At 40.0% G+C, this 24,849-nt stretch overlaps 1 protein-coding gene across 1 annotated transcript in view; it reads right to left on the bottom strand.

Moving 5' to 3' along the window:
• The window catches only part of idh2 (isocitrate dehydrogenase (NADP(+)) 2), an 87,180-nt gene extending 63,200 nt beyond the window's left edge, over positions 1–23,980 (bottom strand). Inside the window, exon 1 of the mRNA XM_028823918.2 lies at positions 23,797–23,980. Coding sequence (XP_028679751.2) covers positions 23,797–23,911 — 115 coding nt within the window. The 5' untranslated portion in view covers positions 23,912–23,980. The remainder of the gene's footprint in view (positions 1–23,796) is intronic.
• Positions 23,981–24,849: the final 869 nt, after the last annotated feature.

The raw sequence follows: 24,849 nt of genomic DNA, 5'->3' as shown, positions 1-24,849 counted from the left end.
TTTATGGGGCAATGCAAAACTGTATTAATACTTGTGTGCACATTAAAATGTTTTTTTTTTTGTACAATGTACAATACTCTTGACAGTGGAATAGGTTATTCTTAGCCAGTAATTGCAGTGGAAAATGTGGTTAACATCCACTCATGCATGGGGAAAAAAATACCGCCGAATACCGTGAAACCGGGATAATTTAGAAAAATATCGTTGTTGTGATGTGAGATTTTACATATAACTTGATGAATATTTTGTACTGTATATCTTTATTTGTAATTTAGACAAAGCAGTGTAATTTAGTGTTTAACCCCCCCCCCCCCTTTAGGAATGGGTCTGTTTGAATTTTATGACAGGATTTGGGGGATGTGTGTTTTAAACCAGTTTGGCAAGTGTTTCTTTGCTAAAGTCATTTCTACCCCCGCAAATGGGCTAAGGTGTTAAGATGTTCTATTTCCCCCATTGGTCTGAAGTATGGCTGTTTGGAATTGGCTTGGTTCAGAAGCCTTTAAGTACCATGATGTGCTATTGGCTCTAGAGGTTGGACAGAACATCTATAAATGTATGTGTTTAACCTCAGTATCTCTCTCTTACCAACCAACATATGATGAAGAAGCATCTCTCTTGCTAACCTGTGATGATGAAGAGAACACAATGAACAACACAGCTCAGCAGCCATTTTGAACAGACATGTGGCTGAAAGCTGAGCATCAATGATGCCTTAACTAGAGACATTTAAGTAACCAGAAGACTGTGTGCCACCTGAACTACATATCATCATTTAATCAGGTTGTATGGTTGCCAATATTCAAATGTACTTTGCATTTTGTTATTATTTATGAATATTATCAATAATACTAATACATTGTTTAAACTAACTTAACTTCTGCTTGTCTTTTACTGCATCTAATTGCCTGAGGTTATAGATATAGAAGGGAAGGTGGGGATAAGTTATATACAATAATACCTTATAAACAGTGGTAAGTCTGTGAGATTAGGCATTCTAAGGCTACATATTAATAATACAATAGGGGAAAGTAGAGCAATATATATTACTCTACCAAGACAAAACAACCGTGATATAGAATTTTGGTCATACTGCCCACCCCTAGTTACATCCTGCTGCATTCAATAAAAACTCAATTGGGAGGTACTTCTAGTCCACAAAAAAGGAAATGTAAGATTGAATCAAAGCTTACAGTAAATGTGAAAAACCTTGGATTGTCTGGATGACAGCACTCTGAATTAGACACTGTTTTAGAAGAATGCCTACAGAGGACATTCAATTAGCTTTTAATGACAACAATTCCTTGTTTCACACTTTCATTCAACAGGCAATCAACATTTTTAAAAGACTTTAGAATAAAACAAGTTCTCTTCCTTATCTGTTTACACAAGAATGTTATTTTGCTTTAAACAAAATCTTAAAACCTTCCAAATAAATCTGCTTTTTACAGGTAACAGTAAAAATAAATATTAACAGACTAAAGAAGATGCCTTTAACACAACTTTAAATAATTTACATTTCTACTTTATACTACAGACTAATATTTGGCACATACAGAAATGTAAAGGGACAAGGGCAACCATTTCTTGTTATGATTGTCATTTTGTAAACACTTGCTACTTCCATTTCAAAGCTCCTACATGAAACGCATCTTTATTTAAGAGACCCATTTAAAGAATGCTAATGCTATACAGTATGTTGCACAATGCATGGTCAAAATTGACTATGCCACACAGAAAATCTAAAAATTGAAATTTTCGCTCCCCCGTTAGGATTAAATCATTAATATGCTGTTCTTAATGGGAATATTAAAGATATGGTTGAGGTGTGCAGAATGGGAAATTACATGGGTCACCTTAAATCCCAGAACAGATACCCATAAGAAGAGTTAGCAGTCTGTTATTTAATCCCTCCACTTTTTTTTGCAGTGAGTGAGCCATATTCATTGATTACTGAATTCCTACAAAAAAAAACAAACCTGTCCCGCAAACCAAATTAAAATGACCAATGTTATTCACAGTTTGGAAATTCACAATCAACCGATCCAAGTTCCAAACTTTACTGTGTAAACCTGACACATGGTAGAATAGCTGGACTTCAGATTACACAGAAAGCAAGCTGCATTCTTTTACAGAGCAGTTAATACACCCACATAAACCCATTTTCATAAATGTGTGGGGTTATGTATAAGAAAACAAAAAAATGTAGGGGGTTTGAGTGGGGTGGCCTAAAGTTAAAAAAGCACTCAATAGGCCAAATCAAGAAAAGGAGTTGAAATATTATCCATTTCTTTTTAACTTTTAATACAAAAATAAAATGACATTTCTATGATGAACATATTTTTAATAATTACTGTACTAAGCAATGCATGCTTCCCATCGTGTACTGTCAACTATTTCCACACCTGGTCCCTCTCTTAACATGTAAATATACAAGTCAGAAGTGTCAATGTTGCTCACCAACACATAAAGCATTTTTTTTCCTCAGTGGAATAAAAATGACATTCAAATAATGTAGCCCAAAAGCTGCCATCTGTTCATTTTTGCTTGACATGAGGATGACTTCATTCTTACCAGTTCCATCTATTGACCTGGCATTCAACTAGTATCAGCAAACACCACTTTTCATTAAGAAAACATTTGATATTTAGTAACCAGACAATCTAAATGGTTCTTAACTGAAAGTTGCCAGACTGCCGATTTCTACTTTGACCCTGAACAACTTTTGCACTAGGAATGATCTCCAACTTCCGCTAGTTACCGAGTGTCTCAGCATACAGCATATACAAGGTAGGAGATGATAGGAGTGCTTGTGTGTGTGTTGCTAAATCATTTGACTGAATCATAGTGCAAAGTGGATTCTTTCCAACAAGCCACTACATACAGAAGAGAAAGTGAAATGCACAAATGCCTATTGTAAAGAACCATTCCATGAAAATAGTTATAAACACAAAAGGATCTAAAAATACAAAAACACAGGAAAAATAGAAACTTAAAGTCAAACACATAAGCATGTCTCATTTTCTAATGTGTATCTAAAGGTCCAGGGTAGATTTACACAGATTGTAAGCTTTACAGTGATTGAACAAAAACTGAAAAATGCAGTATGTCTCCTTCCCTTCAAATTGAAGGTTCAAATAAATCAGTAAAAGTGTTAAAATCATCTTTGAAATTCAATAACACAGGTGATTAATAAAAACATTAATAAAAAGAATTTAAATTAAAATAGAGAAATGGTTACATCCTGAAAATACAAAGAGAAAATAGTAATAGTAGTAATTGTATGGTATCTTGTTACTGAAACCTGAAGCCATACTCTTTGCTAGCAACACCATTGTAAGCTTCACTAAACCACATTTCCCTGCCCTTAACTGTTGAAGACACAATGCAGTGCAATTTGGGAGCACGCTAAAGCCGAGTATATGCGGCGACATACATTCGGAGACGTACATTCACTGAACTCTGCAAACGGCTAAAGTCGTATCTCATTGCAATTTGCCAGCACGCAGGGGGTGAGTATATTCGGCAACATACATTCATTGAATGCTGCACCCAGCTATAGTTGCTTCACAACGCAATTTGCCAGCACGCCGGAGCTGATCAGTTAGTGCAGTATATTCGTTGAGCAGCCAGCTTATGACCACTGGCGCCTTGCAGCATCACTTTCCCCGGGATTCAGCCACTGCACTAGACTGGCCTGCAAGTGTCAGCACTAACCTCTGTGTGCCTGCGTGCAGCCAGTTCAAGCGCAGTTGGCTCAGTGATTTACTGAATTTCATTAATGGCTTCAGTTGCACCTTGAACATATAATAGATTATTGCAGTAGTTTTTTGTTTTTTTTTATAGTTTTACCTGTTCATTTGCAGTGTGTAAAATGATCAGTCTTGCAGTAATTGTGATGCTCTTTGCATGAAAAACAATGTGTTCCATTAAAATTTCACATTTTCTTTGTGAATTGTGACATTTACTTAGCCATGCAAAATGACACCTTTTAGTGGCTAACTAAAAATAAAAGGTGTCATTTTGCTTGGCTTTTCTCGACATTCATAATGGCTAACATGGTACAACACCCTAGTACTACAGACATTTACTTTTGACATGGAGTGTATAATGTATGAAGACTGAAGTCCAAATATAAAAATAAACACTTTCACAAAAGGTACACATATAACAAAACAAGTACAGTGGAACCTCGGTTCACGAACGTCTCGGTACACATACAAATTGGTTTACGACCAAAAAGTTTGCCAAACTTTTGCCTCGGTTCACGACCACACACTCGGTATACGAACAAGCCAGTTTCCCTTTCGGTTTGTACATGTTCAGTCTCTCCCTGTGCATTTCCTGTGCAGCGAGCAAGAGAGAGAGAGCGCAACACACACACACACACACACACACACACACAGGCAGAGAGAGAGAGACAGAGCCACGCACACACACAGGCAGCGCGAGAGAGATGCGCGCACATACACAGGCAGCGCGAGAGAGACGCGCACACACACACAGGCAGCGCGAGAGAGAGACAAACGCACACACACACACAGGCAGCGCGAGAGAGATGCGCGCACATACACAGGCAGCGCGAGAGAGAGACAGACGCACATACACAGGCAGCGCGAGAGAGAGACACAGACGCACACACACAGGCAGTGTGAGAGAGACGCGCGCACATACACAGGCAGCGCGAGAGAGAGACACACACACATACACAGGCAGCGCGAGAGAGAGACAAACGCACACACACAGGCAGCGCAAGAGAGAGGGGGCTGGACGCATAGCATAGGTAGAGAAGGCAGTTAAAGAATGCACTGGGCTTGATTTTGTTTTCACTTCTGTTTACAGCGATCGGTTCGTAGCGTGCATTGTTGCAATGTTACTTTTCTTGGTGGTTTATTAAATTACGGATTTTTTCAAATGTTCATTTTTTTCCCTGTGCTTAAAACTCATTTAAAAAAAGTTTTTAGCCAGTGGTTGGTAGCGCTATAGCGCGAACTATTGCAGTGTTAGTTTTCTCTGTTGTTCAAGGTTTTCTCAGTGTTATTCAATGTTTTTACATTTAGTTTACTATTAGGCTGTGCACTCTATGGTTTAATCTATAATAATAAAAGGCAAAGCCCTCACTGACTGACTGACTGACTGACTGACTCACCACTAATTCTCCAACTTCCCGTGTAGGTGGAAGGCTGAAATTTGGCAGGCTCATTCCTTACAGCTTACTTACAAAAGTTAGGCAGGTTTCATTTCGAAATTCAAAGCGTAATGGTCATAACTGGAACATATTTTTTGTCCATACACTGTAATGGAGGAGGCGGAGTCACGTATCGCGTCATCACGCCTCCTACGTAATCACGTGAACTAAAAACAAGGAAGAGATTTACAGCACGAGTCACACGCGGGAACGAAGGTAAATGACGTTAATTTTTGACTGTCTTTTAATACTGTGTAAGCATACATATTAACACATGTGCAATTAAACGTGTGCATTTACGGGGTGATTTCTCAGGCTTAAAAGCTCACCTTTTATCAAACGCGGGAACAAAGGTAACTGACGTTGTTCACTGTCTTTTAATACTGTGTAACCATACATATTAACACATGTGCAATTAAACGTGTGCATTTACGGGGTGATTTCTCAGGCTTAAAAGCTCGCCTTTTACTAAAAAGGTAAATGCAAAACTATTTTCAATCAGTTTATTGAAACGCTCCCGTTAAGGATTGCAATAACATATTCGCGAGATAAAACAACGAAGTAGGGGGAAATGGAGGAAGAGCCGCAAACAGCGAACACCAAAAAATTAATTAAACAATTGAAAACGGAGCGACTTAAGCATACAAGCATGTTCATAAGGGAAACAAAGCACGGTGTAAAACGTAAGTTTAAATTAAGTTTATAGAAACGCTCCCGCTGCGGATTGCAATAACATATTCGCGAGATAAAACTTTAATGAGAAGACACGAGGTATAAACGAACCACACGCCGTGGCGCAACGTTAGGGGCAACAGTTTCAACCATTCTATGATCTGCTTCTCGCAACTGAAAGACGGCACATGGCGGATGTTAGCCGACTTGCTGACCGCAACGTTAGGGGCTTCAACTATGGCGCTGACGCCACATCTCAGTGCCAACACTTTGCAGACTCTACTTAAAAGACACGCCCTCCTCACTGGACAGTTAAAAAGACCAATCAAAGTAACGATGACATCAAGTATTACCCAATCAAAAGTAGGAAAGGAGGCATCTTCATAAAATGCGTGTGGGATGATTTGCATGAGACGCTGCTTTAAAAAAAAAATGATAAAAAAAATACGGGATAAATCCCGTCCAGTATTGATTCAAAACGGGACGCGCAATTTCATTCTCAAACGCGGCACCATTCCGTATTTTAAAGGACGGGTGGCAACCCTACAGTGCCAGGTAACCACCCATACAATCAGATTGTGATTCAGACTAGGAATGCAATGAATGTAATTACCCCGATCTACATACAAGGCGAAACTCTTGCAACATTCAAAGATGATGGTTTGGGATAAGTACACCATACAACATAAAAGAGCTTATGAAGCCTTGAACCGAAAAAAGCAAGATCTCAGAGATCGTAAAAAAAAAAAAATAGGAGGTAATGTCGTTTTACTCGCTGTAGATTTTAGTCAAACATTACCAGTTATTCCACGAGGGAGACCAGCAGATCAACTCAACGCGTGTTTAAAATCCATGCTTCTCCCACGCTCGGTTATATGTCGCGTGTTCTCGGGTAGGTGCACCAAAAAATGTATACATTTAGTCATGTAATGGGCAAACAAAAACTGAGATATACCCGAAGGCACTGCAGTAGTACTTAATGTAACTTTACTTCTTAAATGTTAATGTTTTACTGTTTAATAATTTATACGCTTCTTATATGTTGTTCAAATTCTTTTATCAAAATACCACTGACAGCGCAATGCACGATAACATGGAGTGAATACACCATACGCATCCGCCCACGGCTGCCCTGCTGTGCGCAGATAGGAGTTGATTCTACAATAAAATAAAATAAAGATAAAAAGAGTAAAACAATCATCACCCATAAAGCGGATAGTAGACGTGACGTACTATATGTGTACCACATTTCAAGTGTATAGGTGAAACGGTTTGCGAGCTACAGGTCATTTAAAATCCTGGACAGACACACAAATTGCCACGGTAGCAAATTACAGAAGAAGATTTTACTGTTTAATAATTTATATTTATATGAAATGTGCTTCTTATATATTACTTCATATTCTCATATGATAATGATGTTAATGTTTATATTGATTTCTGTGTTATTAAAACTGCATGTATGTGTGTATATGTATATATATATATATATATATATATACTAGCAAAATACCCGCGCTTCGCAGCGGAGAAGTAGTGTGTTAAAGAGGTTATGAAAAAAAAAGGAAACATTTTAAAAATAACGTAACATGATTGTCAATGAAAGCCCGTTTCAGTCAGTAAGTCTTATGTGTGTGTTTATGTATGTGTGTATATAAATGTTTATGTGTGTGTGTATATTATATATATATATATATATATATATATATATATATATATATATATATATATATATAAAAGACAGCAACAGTTATAACAATGACAACACAATTACATTGACAATCATGTTACGTTATTTTTAAAATGTTTCCTTTTTTTTTCATAACCTCTTTAACACACTACTTCTCCGCTGCGAAGCGCGGGTATTTTGCTAGTTAACTATATTTGTGCTTAAAAACTTAAAAAAAATATATATTTACATACAGTTCGTATGGTCTGGAACGGATTAATTGTATTTTCATACAATCCTATGGGGGAAATTGCTTCGGTTCACGACCAAATCGGTTTACGACCAGAGTTTTGGACCGAATTATGGTTGTGAACCGAGGTTCCACTGTACACTTTTATTCAAGAATATAACCAAAGAAAAAAGAGATTGGGTTAGGGTACATCATTGATACGACTGCTTTGGTAGTACAGCAGTAAGAGCTGCTGACTCAAAACCAAGTCGTGGGTTCGTTTCCCAGAACTACCCGTTTCCCAGAATTAACGTTTTGAGTAGTGAGCTGCTTTTATTGTTACTATTATAAAATAAAAACATACAGACTCAAATCAAATGTAACAGCCGGTGTAAATGTATGGTACTTGTAAATGTTAGGGTTTTTTTTTTTTTTAATAAATTCAGTTTTATTCTCTCAGTCACAATCAAACTCGCCCCAATCTGACACTGTTGTTTTCAAATAAAGACGTGCTATATAGCAGAGGTGAACTTAGATGAGGATGAGGGTTCTCCATCGGTAAAAGAGAACAGAAGCCCTCCCTGCAGGAAATGTCCACTCACATACAAGAACAATGCAGCTGCACCAGGCAAGAAGGCGAAAGATGGCACCATTTGGACGTAGCAACAGGTCAGGCGTTATCCTGCCAGTCACTCTGTGTCCCACACCTGTCTTTCAAAGAAAAAGTAGGTCTTACAAAGCTCGCCAAAGTATCGTGCAAAGTCCTGTTTTTGATTATGTTTTGTGACGGTCTTTATATAAAAAAACGTATACAGTGATCCCTCGCTATATCGCGCTTCGCCTTTCGCGGCTTCACTCCATCGCGGATTTTATATGTAAGCATATTTAAATATATATCGCGGATTTTTTGCTGGTTTGCGGATTTCTGCGGACAATGGGTCTTTTAATTTCTGGTACATGCTTCCTCAGTTGGTTTGCCCAGTTGATTTCATACAAGGGACGCTATTGGCAGATGGCTGAGAAGCTACCCAACTTACTTTTCTCTGTCTCTCTTGCGCTGACTTTCTCTGATCCTGACATAGGGGGATTGAGCAGGGAGGCTGTTCGCACACCTAGACGATACGGACGCTCGTCTAAAAATGCTGAAAGATTATCTTCACATTGCTATCTTTCGTGCAGCTGCTTCCTGAAACGACATGCTGCACTGTGCTTCGCATACTTAAAAGCTCGAAGGGCACGTATTGATTTTTGACTGAAAAACAAACTCTATCTCTCTCTCTCTCTCCCCCTGCTCCTGACGGAGGGGGTGTGAGCTGCCGCCTTCAACAGCTTTGTGCCGCGGTGCTTCGCATACTTAAAAGCCAAACAGCCCTATTGATTTGTTTGCTAGAGATTGTTTTCTCTATCTATGTGACATTCTGTGCTCCTGACGTGCTCTCCTTTGAAGAGGAAGATATGTTTGCATTCTTTTAATTGTGAGATGGAACTGTCATCTCTGTCTTGTCATGGAGCACAGTTTAAACTTTTGAAAAAGAGACAAATGTTTGTTTGCAGTGTTTGAATAACGTTCCTGTCTCTCAACAACCTCCTGTGTTTCTGCGCAAATCTGTGACCCAAGCATGACAATATAAAAATAACCATATAAACATATGGTTTCTACTTCGCGGATTTTCTTATTTCGCGGGTGGCTCTGGAACGCAACCCCCGCGATGGAGGAGGGATTACTGTATATGGTACTTATATAAAAGCTAGATTGAATGTTATTTACCTTGATTTATTTACTTATCTACCTACAGCGTAAAGTCACAAGTAGACTGCAGAGCCTCCTGTGTTTGATCGACACGGGCATGTTCACAAAGTACATGTGTACTGAAGTGACTTTAGCTGCAGGTGGAAACTCCATGCAACTGTTGTTACAGTCCTGCCTTTGCCCAGAAACAATTTCATAAGCTTGATGACCTTTATGTCTTTCTCCCATGGGACGACTGGTATCTTTTCCTGAATAAGATCAAACACGGTTGTGTAAGGTACGATAGGAGCTTCCATCTGCACTTAAAGTCACTTCAGTACACACGTACAGTGGTACCTCGGTATACGTCCTTAATCTGTTCCAAATCCTTGGACTTATACCGAACAGGACTTATACCAAACAAAGGAAAATGATTAATCCGTTCCCATGAAAAAAATTCCTATTGTTATTGGCATATTATACATTGATGGGGTTGTATAAAATAATTTAAACACTGCTTAATACTAAAATACATAAATACAAAAATAATTAGATGAAAAAAGTAACATTTAACCTCATTTTACCTTGCTGAGAAGAGTCGAGTGCCTACTAGGATGGTGCTGAGAAGAGAGGATGAGATGTTACTGTTTGGAAGGAGAGTCCCCTTCCAATAAAACTTCAGGAATCTGAAATTCTGGTGTTTTTTTTTTTCTCTCTTTTCTGTCTCTTTTCCCTACTTGGGCCTGGTTGAGGCTGACCAGGTTTGACTTTTACTAAAAATCTGTCCAAAGAACTTTGCTTCTGCCTTCTCCTCAGGATGTTTCAGAAATGTGAAATTGTCTGGTTATTCCAGACAATGCTATTACGGCTTGTTAGGGCTTTGTTGGGGTGGTACTTCTCTGCAAAGTTTTTGACATCCATCCATTTGGCAACGATTTCCTTGATTAATGAAGTAGGGGGTATCTCCTCCTCCGACAAGTCTGAAAAGAGTGCATCCATCTTAGTCTTGTGCTCCTCCTTCTCAAGTTCCTGCAGCTCCTCAGTGGTCAGCTCTTCCCTGTGCCCCTCCACTAAACTTCTCCACATAACCATCACTCACATCCAGACCCATGGACCCGCCCAGACAGACAATATCCTTCACTATAGGCACAGCCTCAAAGCCCCTATCAGTCACTGCTTCTGTTAACACAGAAACATTTTTCATGTATTACTAATAATTGACAAAATGTACACAAGAAATGTATAATGTGTGAAATCTGAAATACAAATATGAAATAAACACTTTCACAAAAGGTACAAGTATAACAAAACAAGTGCACTTTTATTCAAGAATTTAACCAAAGAAAAAAGAAAGCAGGTTACGGTAGGCAGTTGATATGACAGCTTGCATGGTGCAATGGTAAGAAATGCTGCCTTTCAATCAAGAGGTTGCAGTTTTCAGATAAAGACGTGGTAGGTACAAATATACCCCCTCTTTATTTGAAAACCGTGTCAGATTTTGTGCGCGAACGAGACTGGGAAAACTGAGGACGTGGGTGTGAGTGTTCTGCGTGACTGAGAATGACTGTGGATATGAATTGTTTTTATTCAGTTTTATTCTTGAGTGTTCCTGCTCACATTGAATTAGTATGCGCCTTCTGATCCATGATTTCAAAGCCACTCTGACAAAAAAAAATGAGAGACTTAGATATATATGACATTTGGAATAATTCATTTTATGACCTGTTTTGTACATTTCGGAAAACGTTGTTGCGCTAATGCAACATTATATTCATTTGCATACCTTCATGCAGTTGTGGTCATGACGTGACTGCGTTTGTTTCTTGGATTTTTTTTCCCCGATCTTGCTGCACGTTGGTATCTCTTTTCAACTCCAGGAGATGCAGAGAACAGAATAGCACAGACAGGTCAGTTCCGCGCTATATACAATCATCAGATTCAAATGTTAACAGTTCCCACACACACCCAAGGACCGTCCTTCTTACATTTACGACATGTGTATAAGGTGTGAAGCCTGAAGTCCAAATATCAAATATACTTGTATCTTTGTGAAAGTGTTTAACAAAACAAATGCGCTTTTATTCAAAAATATAACTGCAGAAAAATTACCCGCGTTAGGGTGCGACATTGACATGCATTTGCTACGACCGCTTCAGTGGCGCAATGGTATCAACTGTTGACTGGTAATCAAAACTTCACGGGTTCGATCCCGGACGAGTCCGTTTTGAGAAGTGAGCTGCTCGTATTCTTACTATTTTAGAATAAAAACATACATTTGATTCCAGTCTGTAACAGCCGGTGTGATTTATGATACTTAAAAAAAACAAAGCTAACCTTTACATTTTTTTTTTTTTATTCAGTTTTATTCTCTCAGCCGCGTTCACAATCCCAACCATCTAAACCCCACCCCACCCCGCATTTGACACTGCTGTTTTCACATAGACACGCTATAACAGATCAAATCATGACAACGGTTCTACATCAGATCAAGAATGCACTTTTGCTATCGCTATACGTTGTATATGTACATGGGAAGCTCTGCACTCTACTTGTGACTTTACACTGTACGAAGTAAGTAAATAACTCAAGGTACAGTAAATAACATTCGATCTGGCTTTTATGTAAGTAACATATAAATGTTAATGTTTTGGGCACATGCACTGTTAAGTAACATATAAATGTTAATGTTTTGGGCACATGCACCGTCCTTTGTATGCAAGGGCCAGATCGAATGTTATTTACCTTTATTTATTTACTTACTTCCTACAGTGTAAGGTCACAAAGTACAGCAATGGCAAAATGCGGCATGCATTCTTGCTCCGATGTAGAACCGTCATTATGATCTGAGCTCACCTCTGTTATAGCATGTCTTTATGTGAAAACAGCAGTGTCAAATGCGAGGGGGGGGGGGTGGGATCGTGAACGCAACTGAGAGAATAAAACTGAATAAAAAAAAAACAAAAGCTAACCTTTACAAGTATCATAAATCACACCGGCTGTTACAGACTGGAATCAAATGTATATTTTTATTCTAAAATAGTAAGAATAAGAGCAGCTCACTTCTCAAAGCAGACTCGTCCGGGATCGAACCCGTGAAGTTTTGATTACCAGTCAACATCTGATATCATTGCGCCATTGAAGCGATCGTAGCAAAATGCGTGTCAAAGTCGCACCCTAACGCGGGTTCTTTTTCTGCAGTTATATTCTTGAATAGAAGCGCACTTGTTCTGTTATATTTGTACCTTTTGTGAAAGTGTTTCTTTGATATTTGGACTTGAAGCTTCACACATTATACACTTCATGTCTACATTTTGTCAATTATTACTAAAACATGAAAAACGTTTGTTTTAATAATGTGTTTACATAGATTGTTGTAGACACGAAACACACATGAAATGCATGTATTCCAAATAACGATATAGTATTTATAAAAGGTGTCATTTTGCTTGACTTCTAACTGTATACAACTCTAAGCAACTGACACGCAGGTAAACAGATTTGCGCTGAGAAAACTGTGCAGGGTGGAGGGATGTGATGGCAGGCATCCTTGCTGCTTATCAACCATTTAGAGGAGAAAAGACGCTGATAGAGAGGTGCGAAGCAATTTAAGGTGGATTTAAGGTGGGACGGATCTACGAGTTTTTTCGTAGTGTTAACACTAGAATTACCAGAGCCTACGAAAAAACTCGTAGATCCATCCCACCTTAAATCAGTTCTTAAATCCGTTCGCACCTCTCCGCCAGCATCTTTTGTCCTCTAAATATGCCAATAAACACAAGCTTCAAGCAGCCAGCTATTCCATCCCCCCACCAACTTTGAATGTGCACGAACTTCTCCCTGCTTGTTCCTTGATTGATTATCTGGGAGTGAAGTGGAGTTTTAGAGTGGAAATAATAAGATTGTTATTTGGAACACACGCATTTCATGTGTGTTCCGTTTCTACAGTAATCTGTGTAAACACATTGTTAAAACAAACGTTTTTCATATTTTAGTAGTAAATGACAAAATGTAGGCATAAACTATATAATGTATATAGACATGAAGTGTTTAATGTGTGAAGCCTGATGTCCAAATATCAAAGAAACACTTTCACAAAAGGTACAAATATAACAGAACAAATGCGCTTTTATTCAAAACTATAACTGCGGAAAAAAAAAAAGCAGCGTTAGCATTCGACATTGACACGCATTTACAATGACTACCTCCGTGGCGCAGTGGTATCAACTCCTGACTGGTAATCAAAAGGTCACGAGTTCGATCCCATACGACTCCGTTTTGAGAAGTGAACTGCTCTAATCCTTACTATTTTAGAATATAAACATACATTTGATTTCAGTCTGTAAAAGCCGGTGTAATTTATGATACTTGTAAAGGTTAGCTTTTTTTTTTATTATTATTATTATTCAGTTTTATTATCTCAGCTGCGTTCACGAGCCCAAACACCCCCCCACACACATCTGACACTGCTGTGTTCACATAGACGCACTATAACAGAGGTAAACTCAGATCATGATGACCCTTCTACATCGGAGCAAGAATGCACATCGCACTTTTGCCATCGCTGTACTTTGTATATGCAAGTAGAAGCTCTGCAGTCTACTTGCGACTTTACGCTGTAGGAAGTAAGTAAATACATAAAGGTAAATAGGTAAATAACATTCGAAAGCAATGTTATTTACCTTTATTTATTTATTTACTTCCTACAGCCTAAAGTCACAAGTAAAATGCAGAGGGCATGCTCAAAAAATATGTGTAATGCCACGAAAAGTGCCTGCTGACACTTTAGTACACAAGCAATGGTACGAGAATGCAGTTAGACTTTTTTTGGGGCACATACATGGTCCAGATCTAAACACTATCATGTAGAGTCGCTTACGTTCTACATCGGAGCATTGCTTTCGAATGTTATTTACCTTTATTTATTTACTTAATTCCTACAGCCATAAGTAGACTGCAGATCTTCCTGTGTACATATACAAAGTACAGCGATGGCAAAAGTGCGATGTGCATTCTTGCTCCGATGTAGAAGGGTCGTCATGATCTGAGTTTACCTCTGTTATAGCGCGTCTGTGTGAAAACAGTAGTGTCAGATGCGGGGGGTTGTTTGGGCTCGTGAACGCGGCTGAGATAATAAAACTGGATAATAAAAAAAAAAAAAAAGCTAACCTTTACAAGTATCATAAATTACACCGGCTCTTACAGACTGAAATCAAATGTATGTTTATATTCTAAAATAGTAAGAATAAGAGCAGTTCACTTCTCAAAACGGAGTCATGCGGGATCGAACTCGTGACCTTTTGATTACCACTCAGGAGTTGATACCGTTGCGCCACGGAGGTAGTTGTAGTAAACACGTGTCAATGTTGAATGCTAACGCGGCTTTTTTTTTCTGCAGTTATATTTTTGAATAAAGGTGCACTTGTTCTGATATATTTTTACCTTTTGTGAAAGTGTATCTTTGATATTTGGACTTCAGGCTTCATACATTATATAGTTTATGCCTACATTTTATCATTTACTACTAGAATATGAAAAACGTTTCTGTTTCAAAAATGTGTTTACACAGATTACTGTGTAAACGGAACACACATGAAATGCGTTTGTTCCAAATAACAATCTATTATTTCCACTCTAAAACTCCACTTTACTCCCAGATAATCAATCAAGGCATAAGCTGGGAGAAGTTCGTGCAAGTTCTAAGCGGGGGTATGGAATAGCCGGCTGCTTGGAGCTTGTGTTTATCAGCACATTTAGAGGACAAAAGACACTGGCGGAGAGGTGCGAACGGATTTAAGAACTGATTTAAGGTGGGACGGATCTACGACTTTTTTCGTAGGCTCTGGTAATTCTAGTGTTAAAGGCCCTCGGGTTTTCAGAGTGGTAGATCAGTAGAGGCTTCAGTTTGCAATCCCCACTTGCATTGCCACAGAACAAGAGAGTTAGCCTGTCCTTCATTGGCTTGTGCCCTGGCAATGCCTTCTCCTCTTGTGTAATATAGGCCCTGTTAGGCATTTTCTTCCAAAACAGGCCTGTTTCATCACAATTAAAAACTTGGTGGGGAACAAAACCCTCAGCCTCCACAAATTCCCCAAACTCTGTAACAAAATCATTGGCGGCATCTTTATCAGCACTGGCTCCCTCTCCGTGCCTCACAACACTGTGAATGCCAGTCCTCCTCTTAAAATTATCAAACCAGCCATGGCTGGCTTTGAACACTTCACTTTCTTGGCTCATTCCTGCCTTGTTTTTCAAAAGATCAGCATGCATCAGTTTTGCCTTTTCGCAAATCATTTCCTCCGATACGCTATTGCCAGCAAAGTTTTTCTGTTATCCAGATCAAAAGCAGTTTTTCAGCATGCTCTGATGTCCCTGATCTTTGTTTGGTAATTGATTTCACCCCATTCGCAACGTTAGCCGATTTAATAACGTCTTTGTTTTTCACAATAGTAGATAACGTCGTTCTCGGCATACGGTATGCAGCAGCCAAGTCCCAGATACGCATGCCACCTTCATTGTTTCCAACAATCTTTTTTTTCACCTCCATGGTGATCTGAACCATTTTCTTCATTGCTTGGCTCTTCTCATTAACTTTCTTAGAACTCATGGTTAATGCATTTACTAAAGATTTACGTTAAAAAACACAAAATCATGGGAAAATTCACAGAGTTATACTGTGGGTTGCTCACTAAATGCTAGCAACTGGCGTACAGTGGAACCTCGGGTCACGTCCATAATTCGTTCCAAAACTCTGGTCTCAACCCGATTTGGTCATGACCCGAAGTAATTTCCCCCACAGGATTGTATGTAAATACAATTAATCCATTCCGGACCGTACGAACTGAATGTAAATATATATTTTTAAGAACAAAAATAGTTAATCATACCATAGAATGCACTGTGTAATAGTAAACTAAATGTAAAATCATTGAATAAACACGGAGAAAACCATGAACAGAGAAAACTAACATTGCAAGAGTTCACACTACAGCCTTACGAACCGCTCGCTATAAACTTTTTTTTTTTTAATGAGTTTTAAGCACAGGGAAAAAAATGAACATTTGAAAAATCCGTAATTTATACAAAAACTAACCATAAACAACCAAGAAAAGTAACATTGCATGAGTCGAGTTCTGGCATGAAGGAAGTGAGGAGGAACTGGGTGGAGAGGAGATTACAGTTTTGAGGTAAACTCTGATGATGTGGGTTCGCTACATGATCCCATCTCGCTTCCGGGAGCCCTTAAACCCGTCACCGTTGGTAATGTTACCGATGAGCACCACAGTGAGGCACTACAATAGAGCAAGGGGACGGTGCAAAAAGTGCCAAGTACTTTTATGAAAATCAACAACACAACAATCAAAAACAAAGTCCAAATTAAATAAAGTGCAGTGCTTTCAGAATCCTTCATTAAATAAATCCCATAAAAACAGAAGTGAAGTGGAGGTTAAAATCCAATAGAAAAAAGTCTTCAATACAACAAGGTTAAAACAATGCTGGAAGCAGTCTCTTTAAAAACAAGTCTGGTGCATTCTTTAACAGGTGACCCGCCTGCTTCTCTCTATCCAGGCTTCGCAACAGGGGAGCCACTCTACCTGCAGCTGTCCTTCCTTCTGGTCTGGAGGCCTCCCGATCCCTGGCTTTGGTCGTGCACTCTCCAGACCGAGACTTGGCTTCCATGGCGACCACGACGCCCACGTCAGGGAATTCACCGCCCAAGCCTCACGACTCCCGCTGCCTTCTAGGCCTTATGCGGCCAGCTGTCCTTCTTCTGGTCACTCCAGCTCCTTGATCGCTCAGCTGGAGCGACCACTTCCTTCTGCCCCACCGAGTGTTGGCCAAACACCCCTGCTTGGGCTCACTGTCCAGCTGCCTGTCTGTGAGCACACACTCGCTCATTCACACTGGTTCTTTCCACACTGCTTCCTGCTTACTTCCTCACTCCGCACCCTCCATCTTTCTTTTCTTTTTCCTCCCTTTAGCCACCTCGCGCTTCTATTTATGAAAAAGACGTGGCAGCTGTAGCAGTCAGCAGCCCCAGGACCAATTACGGATGTGCAGTTAGGTGAGAAACGCCCACATCACGAATTCCCCTGGAACTGCTTCAGCCACTCAACCACCACACCCCCTCACTAAGCTGCAAGCGCAGCATTTATTTATTTAAAACTGGCCTGTTGACGTGAGCTGTGGACCCGCTATACCACAAAGTCCCTCTGCGCGATGCACATCTGACCGAGAACTGTACAGGGAGAGACTGAACAAGTGCGTAAATCACAGGCGCGTACGAACCGGAAGGGAAACAAAACAGAGCACAAAGAGTTCACAGCGAATGCACAGGGAGAGACTGAACACGTGCGGAAATCATCAGCGCGTACGAACCGGAAGGGAAGGGAAACTGGCTTATTCGTCACCCAAGTGTGTGGTCGTGAACAGATGCAAAAGTTTGGCAAACTTTTTTGGTCGTAACCCGATCTGTACGTGTTCTGAGATGTTCGTGACCCGAGGTTCCACTGTATACTCATTCTACCTTACTATTAATACTATTAACACATACCATCACTCTGCTGTCAATTCATGGGAGTTTCAATAATGCTTGCTAGCTTTTTCACAAGGTAAGTGAAGGTGGGCACTGTGAAGTATGCTGTACACAAGTGCTACATACTGACAATGGATGTGGAAATGGATGGTACAACTCAGATAGTCCTGCATATAAGAAATCATAAGGTTGAATTAAAAAGCTCCACCAGACTCACTCCAAGGTTGAATGGTATTTGTTCCTAGAAAGCCCACAGGAAACCTCAGTATTTGCAGTCTGGGAAAAGTGACATTATGTGGGTTTCTGAGAACAATGGAAAAAAGGAAAATGAAGCCAAAGATCAGATCATCAAAATGTATTATTCAAAAAAATAGCCTGGGAATCACACAAGCCAGCTGTTTAAGTACAGATCTCTTTTTTCTGAAGTGAAAATAGTGTTTCAGTGGTATACATTGCAAAAAGATAAATGTGAGGTAACAGTCACTGGGAAAACAAGAAGCTAATAAGCTTTACCACCTGATCCTATCAAAAGTCTCACAAAATAAAACATGCCTAAGGGTTCTGTTACAAGAATGGTGAATGCTAAGAATTTTGTAGAACATGTAATTAGAGTAATGTAAATTGTGCTCACCAGAATAGCAACTTTTATTTTAGCACAATTACCAAGGCCTTGGCCTTGGAGAAAAAAACAGTTACAAGAATGTGTCGAACATCAGAATCAATAACAATACATCACCCAGGTAACACAAACAACTACAGCACTCAAACTTTGTACGTGCTTCTATGGTAAATAATAGGATACAATGCAGAATTTAAAAATGAACTGTTATAGCAAACAGGCTAATTGCCTGTTTTATATTTTCTAAAACCAAGTACATCAAGTTGTGCGACGGACTCAACTGTAACAGCCCAGCCTGAAAAAGAGGCCTTAGTTGCCTTAAAAGCTTGCATATTGTAATCTGTTCAGTTAGCCAATAAAAGATGTTGTTTGGCTTCACTTCTCATTGCAAGAAACATGTAAGCCTGCATCAGAGAAACAACACTCACAGTTTTGTGTAGAATTCTACCATTAATTGTTTATCATATATTTAAGTTTATTCCACAACATTTTCACTCATTGCACACAGGGATTTGGAAATTTTCCACATAAAAGCATACTTATTTACCTTGACAATCGGAGCTGAAAAAGACATCACACACGAGTTAACCGCGTTCCAACAACACAATCAGAAGACTAATACAGACATCTCTAGGACAACCTCTGCTGTGTGCTTGCTCTTTTGGAATACAGTGGAACCTCGGTTCACGAACGTCTCGGTACACGTACAAATCGGTTTACGACCAAAAAGTTCACCAAACTTTGGCTTCGGTTCACGACCACACACTCGGTATACGAACAAGCCATTTTCCCTTTCGGTTTGTACATGTTCAGTCTCTCCCTGTGCGTTTTCTATGCAGCAAGCGAGAGAGAGCGAGACACACACACACACACACACACACACACACACACACACAGGCCACGCGAGAGAGACAGACGCGCGCACACACACAGGCAGCGCGAGAGAGAGACTGACGCACACACAGGCAACGAGAGAGAGGGACACGCACACACAGGCAGCGCGAGAGAGAGACACACGCACACACAGGCAGCGCGAGAGAGAGACACGCACACACAGGCAGCGCGAGAGAGAGACACGCACACACAGGCAGCGCGAGAGAGAGACACGCACACACAGGCAGCGCGAGAGAGAGACACGCACACACAGGCAGCGCGAGAGAGAGACACGCACACACTGGCAGCGCGAGAGAGACACGCACACACAGGCAGCGCGAGAGAGAGACACGCACACAGACAGGCAGCACGAGAGAGACACGCGCACACACAGGCAGCGCGAGAGAGAGACATGCGCACACACACAGGCAGCGCGAGAGAGAGACATGCGCACACACACAGGCAGCGCGAGAGAGAGACATGCGCACACACACAGGCAGCGCGAGAGAGAGATGGACGCATAAGGTGTGAAGGCAGTTAAAGAATGCACTAGGCTTGATTTGGATTTCACTTCTGTTTACAGCGATCGGTTCGTAGTGTGCATTGTTGCAATGTTACTTTTCTTGGTGGTTTATTAAATTATGGATTTTTTCAAATGTTCATTTTTTTCCCTGTGCTTAAAACTCATTAAAAAAATGCGTTTTTAACCAGCGGTTGGTAGCGCTATTGCGCAAACTATTGCAGTGTTAGTTTTCTCTGTTATTCAAGGTTTTCTCAGTGTTATTCAATGTTTTTACATTTAGTTTACTATTACGCTGTGCATTCTATGGTTTAATTAACTATATTTGTGCTTAAAAAAATAAAAAATATATATATTTACATACAGTTCCTATGGTCTGGAACAGATTAATTATATTTACATACAATCCTATGGGGGAAATTGCTTCGGTTCACGACCAGAGTTTTGGAACGAATTTTGGTCATGAACTGAGGTTCTACTGTACAGACAACTATTGAACAACATGTTATGTGGTATTTTGCACATCAAAACCCCACAGCAACATGTCCACAGACAGGAGTTTCACAGTACTGTGTGTGAGACTGATTCAATGAGATGCAAATAGACATAAGTGCTAATAAACAGTATTATACCTTTCACTTCTGTTGATGCATGACACGGCCATCTTGGATTTTGAGGTCTGGGTTGTTGAGGCTCTTCTGACTTACCAAGTAGAAAAATCAGACTTGTAGGAGCAACTGAAAATTTCAACTTCCCAGTTCAAATGGAACACAGCAATAGTCACATCCAGTAGTCATTATCACTACATATTTAAAGTCATCATGTGTTTTACCATGATATTTTCATAAATACCTGTAAAATCAAAGATCATGCGAAAAGGATGTCCCCTCAGGGATTAACAAAGTGTATCAAATCAAAAAAAAAAATGTCAGAACCATTCCTTTTCAAACAAACTTAAAAATACATTTATTCATAGAACACACTGCTGGTGCCACTAAAAAACTGTCAATTGTCATGTTAGCCAACTTAAATAGCTCTTTCAGTGATATCTTATTGTATATGTAAAACCTTTCTATTCTTTTGTCTTTTTCAGACTGAATACATTAATTAGGTGACTTTTTGGGTAACTTTATACAATTGAACAAAATAGAAAAACACCTTCAGTAGGATTTCTCTGCTTTACAAACTAAGAAAAAAAGGCAATCAGGTAAAAAAAAAAAAAAAAACAGGCAAATGGTGTCTGGTAATCTCTCAAAGCTCAGTTAAGCTTTTTAAATTGTCCTCATTGAAGAAAGTCTTAACCGAATCTGGTATTTAAGCACTGTTACTTCACATAGCTCAATCTGGTCTAATAAAGACTAACAAAACTGGTTTATTTTAGGCAATACAGACTGCATATGATAAAAAACAAAAAGTATGGTCATAACTGCTGCAATTTACAATTTTCCTAGTTTGGGACAATACCTAAATTTATTTTTGGAGAAACATCTCCACTCTGGGTTAAACACACCTAAAATTTAATCCCTGTGTGAAACAATTTTAAGATGCTGGAGGCTGCCACCCGTCCCAGCAGTATCAGATGTAAGGCAGATATATGATCTTAAGAATCACAAGTCAACCACAGGGCCCATTCACATACCCAGCCACATTTACCCTCACAAGCATGGCCAGTATGGACTCTCCAACTAACTGAACCTTCACATTTTCGAGGATATGTGCAGAAAACCACACAGACACCACACCATGCAGAGAGTCAGGCATGGAACAGCAGATTCATGTAGCAACAGCACTTACCACTGATGCAACATTCCAGTGTAGGTGAAATAAATGAAGACAAATCATTTATTTCTAAAGATGACTGAAATGTGGGGAAGTTCCAGAAAAAGTATAAGTAGTATTTATACCACAGATTAAGTTTCCTTAATATATAGCATAACTTTTCTTTTGACTTAGACATACAAAATGCCCTTCAGAGTGCCTTTAAAGCTTGTCTGATGACAAAAGGCACCCTGAATGCAGCAATTTTAATAAACAATTTTAAATAAAATTTTCCCAAGAGACCCAAAACGCCTTTCCGGATGTTTTTAAAGGCTTTCTGATAACAGATGGCATTTTACATGCAGAACACAGCTATTTTAATAAACAATTCTGAACCTTTATCCAGGTTGCCCATTCAAATATTACAATTACTACACATAAAAGTTACCAACTATTAAAACAGCAATAAATATAATGTGAAGTGTGACAAAACTTTCAAAAAGCATGGCTTAATAAATGCAAAAAAGTGTAGTCAAAAACATTTCAGTTCTTGCAGCTTAACACTAGACTATTAAAGAGTTTAGACTATGAAGCACAGCTATTCCCAAATCCGAACACTTGTCATATCTACAATGAAAAAGTTTTTTTTTTTTTTTTTTTTAAGCAATCAATGATGGCAAGTATAATGTTAAGAATGACAAATTGTTACAGAAATGCTATCATATTCCAAAAAAAAAATCAACAACCTCAACTCACCCCATTGCAGGAGGTTGACTCTTACTTTGGAAATGTCCTAATGTTGACCTTGATGTCTGCAAAGGAGACCTGTAGCTGTTAAAGAGGACTAAGTTCTCCTTGCTGGCCTAACTTGGTGCATACACAGGTACAAATCTATCAACGATACACAGTGGCATAAAATCATTTAAATTGAGGAATCCTTTTTGATGAGCATTTAATAATATGGATCATGGAATTATAACAGACTACACGGCTGTAATTATTGATCTCTTAGACCTGAGCTCCTGAGAAACAGAACCACTGACAGCACTGCAGAAATGTCAATGGAAGCGACATCGATAAAGTGAAACAGACTAGGGGCAATGACTGATATTAATAGGATTCATAGAGTGATGGTGCAAAGAGACACGATGGAATCATAAACGAGGTACGTCGGGGGGATGGGGTGGATTAAAGGAGACGAAGGAAGGTCACACCGCATAAATAAACTTATTACTACAACCCAAAATACTGACTAGGTCAAACTGCAAAGCACTCGTTAACAGTAAAATGCCTAAAGTTTATCCAGTCCGTAGGTATCTAAGACAAACACACGCAGCGTCTACTGCAGCAGAGCCTTGGGCAGCGTGTACGTGATCTCTCATGGCGTGACGAAGTCTGATCGGGATAAACGCAAGGCCTACCGGCTTTTTCACCCATAACTTTAACACTTTTTTTCTAGACATCCGTGAGAAATGACTGTTAAACGTCAATCCCATCACTATTGCCTCTTCACATCTCCAAGTCTGCTAGATTGTGCTCGTTAGATTTTGTATAAAGCTTCCGTTTTCGTTTTGACCTTGATTCCCCTTAATCGAATGCACCAATATAGAAAATGAACGAGATCAACCAATACTTGAGCATCTGGTTTAAGAATGCCCGTTGCGGATTTTTCAAAAATCGATCACCCGGGGCGATAAAAAAAAAGCCACGGATTGACAGAGGTCACCGACAGTGTGGTTTCGGGCTACACGTCAGTACGTTCCGAACAAAGCCGACGCGCTCCAGTTTCGGCAGCCGGTATCACTAGGCACTGCAAAAGAATAAAGAAGCCACAGGCAATGAGACATCGAATGAAGAATATAGATGCAGCTGCCGGCTGTCACTCAACCATGGTCCGAAAGGAGAAGTTCATTTAAAGACATGCTTCCCACACAAGATAACGCAGCAATGAATGAATCGACGGTTCGGTTCTGCAAGCCGGTCATTGACGGTGGCGCGTTTTTACTCACAGTTCCTTTGCTGCCGGTGTTGACAGGCGGCTGGGGCTAACACAGCCGGGGTCTTGCCAGCGAAGGTCGCGGTGTATTTGGAGAGGGATTGTAAGACCTTCAGGTACGCGGCCATGTCTGAAGATAGCTCGATAGAAAAGAGACAGAACAGTTGTTCCACGGCACACAGGAAGGGGGCTCGCTGCGTCGCGCGCAGCCTTTTTAACACCTCCTCTGCCCGCCCCTTCCCGCGTGCACAGGCAGTGGCTGGCGCGCCACAAGGAGGGGCGCCGAGAATGAGAACGGAATCAGGCCGCTTTACCGAAATTAAATTTCAGCGTACTGGCACGTCTCTCCCCGTATAGTTTCCCGCCTCCTGAAGGTCCTCGTTAACGTAGATTGTGCAGACTTTTCGCACTCATGCCAGTGCAGCTCATCAACTGTCATATGATGGCCACTTAGGAGAACACGGGCCTTTACACGCTGCCACCTCACAGTATCACACAACCAGGTCGAGGTTACTGATTAAAACGGGAACAAATCTTCCCTGTACCTAAAGCCAAAGCTGCAGCCACAACTGATCGCTTCGTAGCCATTCCAATTTTGACCAAGAGTTATTTAACCCTTTAAACTCAGCTTCATTTCTCTACATTTTCTGCTAGTTTGATTTAACTGGCTGTAACTTCATCATCCTTCACTAAACATTAATTCTCTATCCCTCTGTAGTACTAGGGTGTTATACACAGCCTAGATATCAAAGGAGTGGCTTCAGGACAACTCTGTGAATGTCCTTGAGTGGCCCAGCCAGAGCCCAGACTTGAATCCGATTGAACATCTCTGGAGAGATCTTAAAATGGCTGTGCACCGACGCTTCCCATCCAACCTGATGGAGCTTGAGAGGTGCTGCAAAGAGGAATGGGCGATACTGACCAAGGACAGGTGTGCCAAGCTTGTGGCATCATATTCAAAAAGACTTGAGGCTGTAATTGCTGCCAAAGGTGCATCGACAAAGTATTGAGCAAAGGCTGTGAATACTTATGTACATGTGATTTCTCAGTTTTTTTATTTTTAATA

The sequence above is a fragment of the Erpetoichthys calabaricus genome, chromosome 17 (genome assembly GCF_900747795.2).
Source record: "Erpetoichthys calabaricus chromosome 17, fErpCal1.3, whole genome shotgun sequence".
Classification (NCBI taxonomy): domain Eukaryota; kingdom Metazoa; phylum Chordata; class Cladistia; order Polypteriformes; family Polypteridae; genus Erpetoichthys; species Erpetoichthys calabaricus.
The sequence above is the reverse complement of the archived record's forward strand: the minus strand, read 5'-3'. Positions and strand labels throughout refer to the sequence as shown.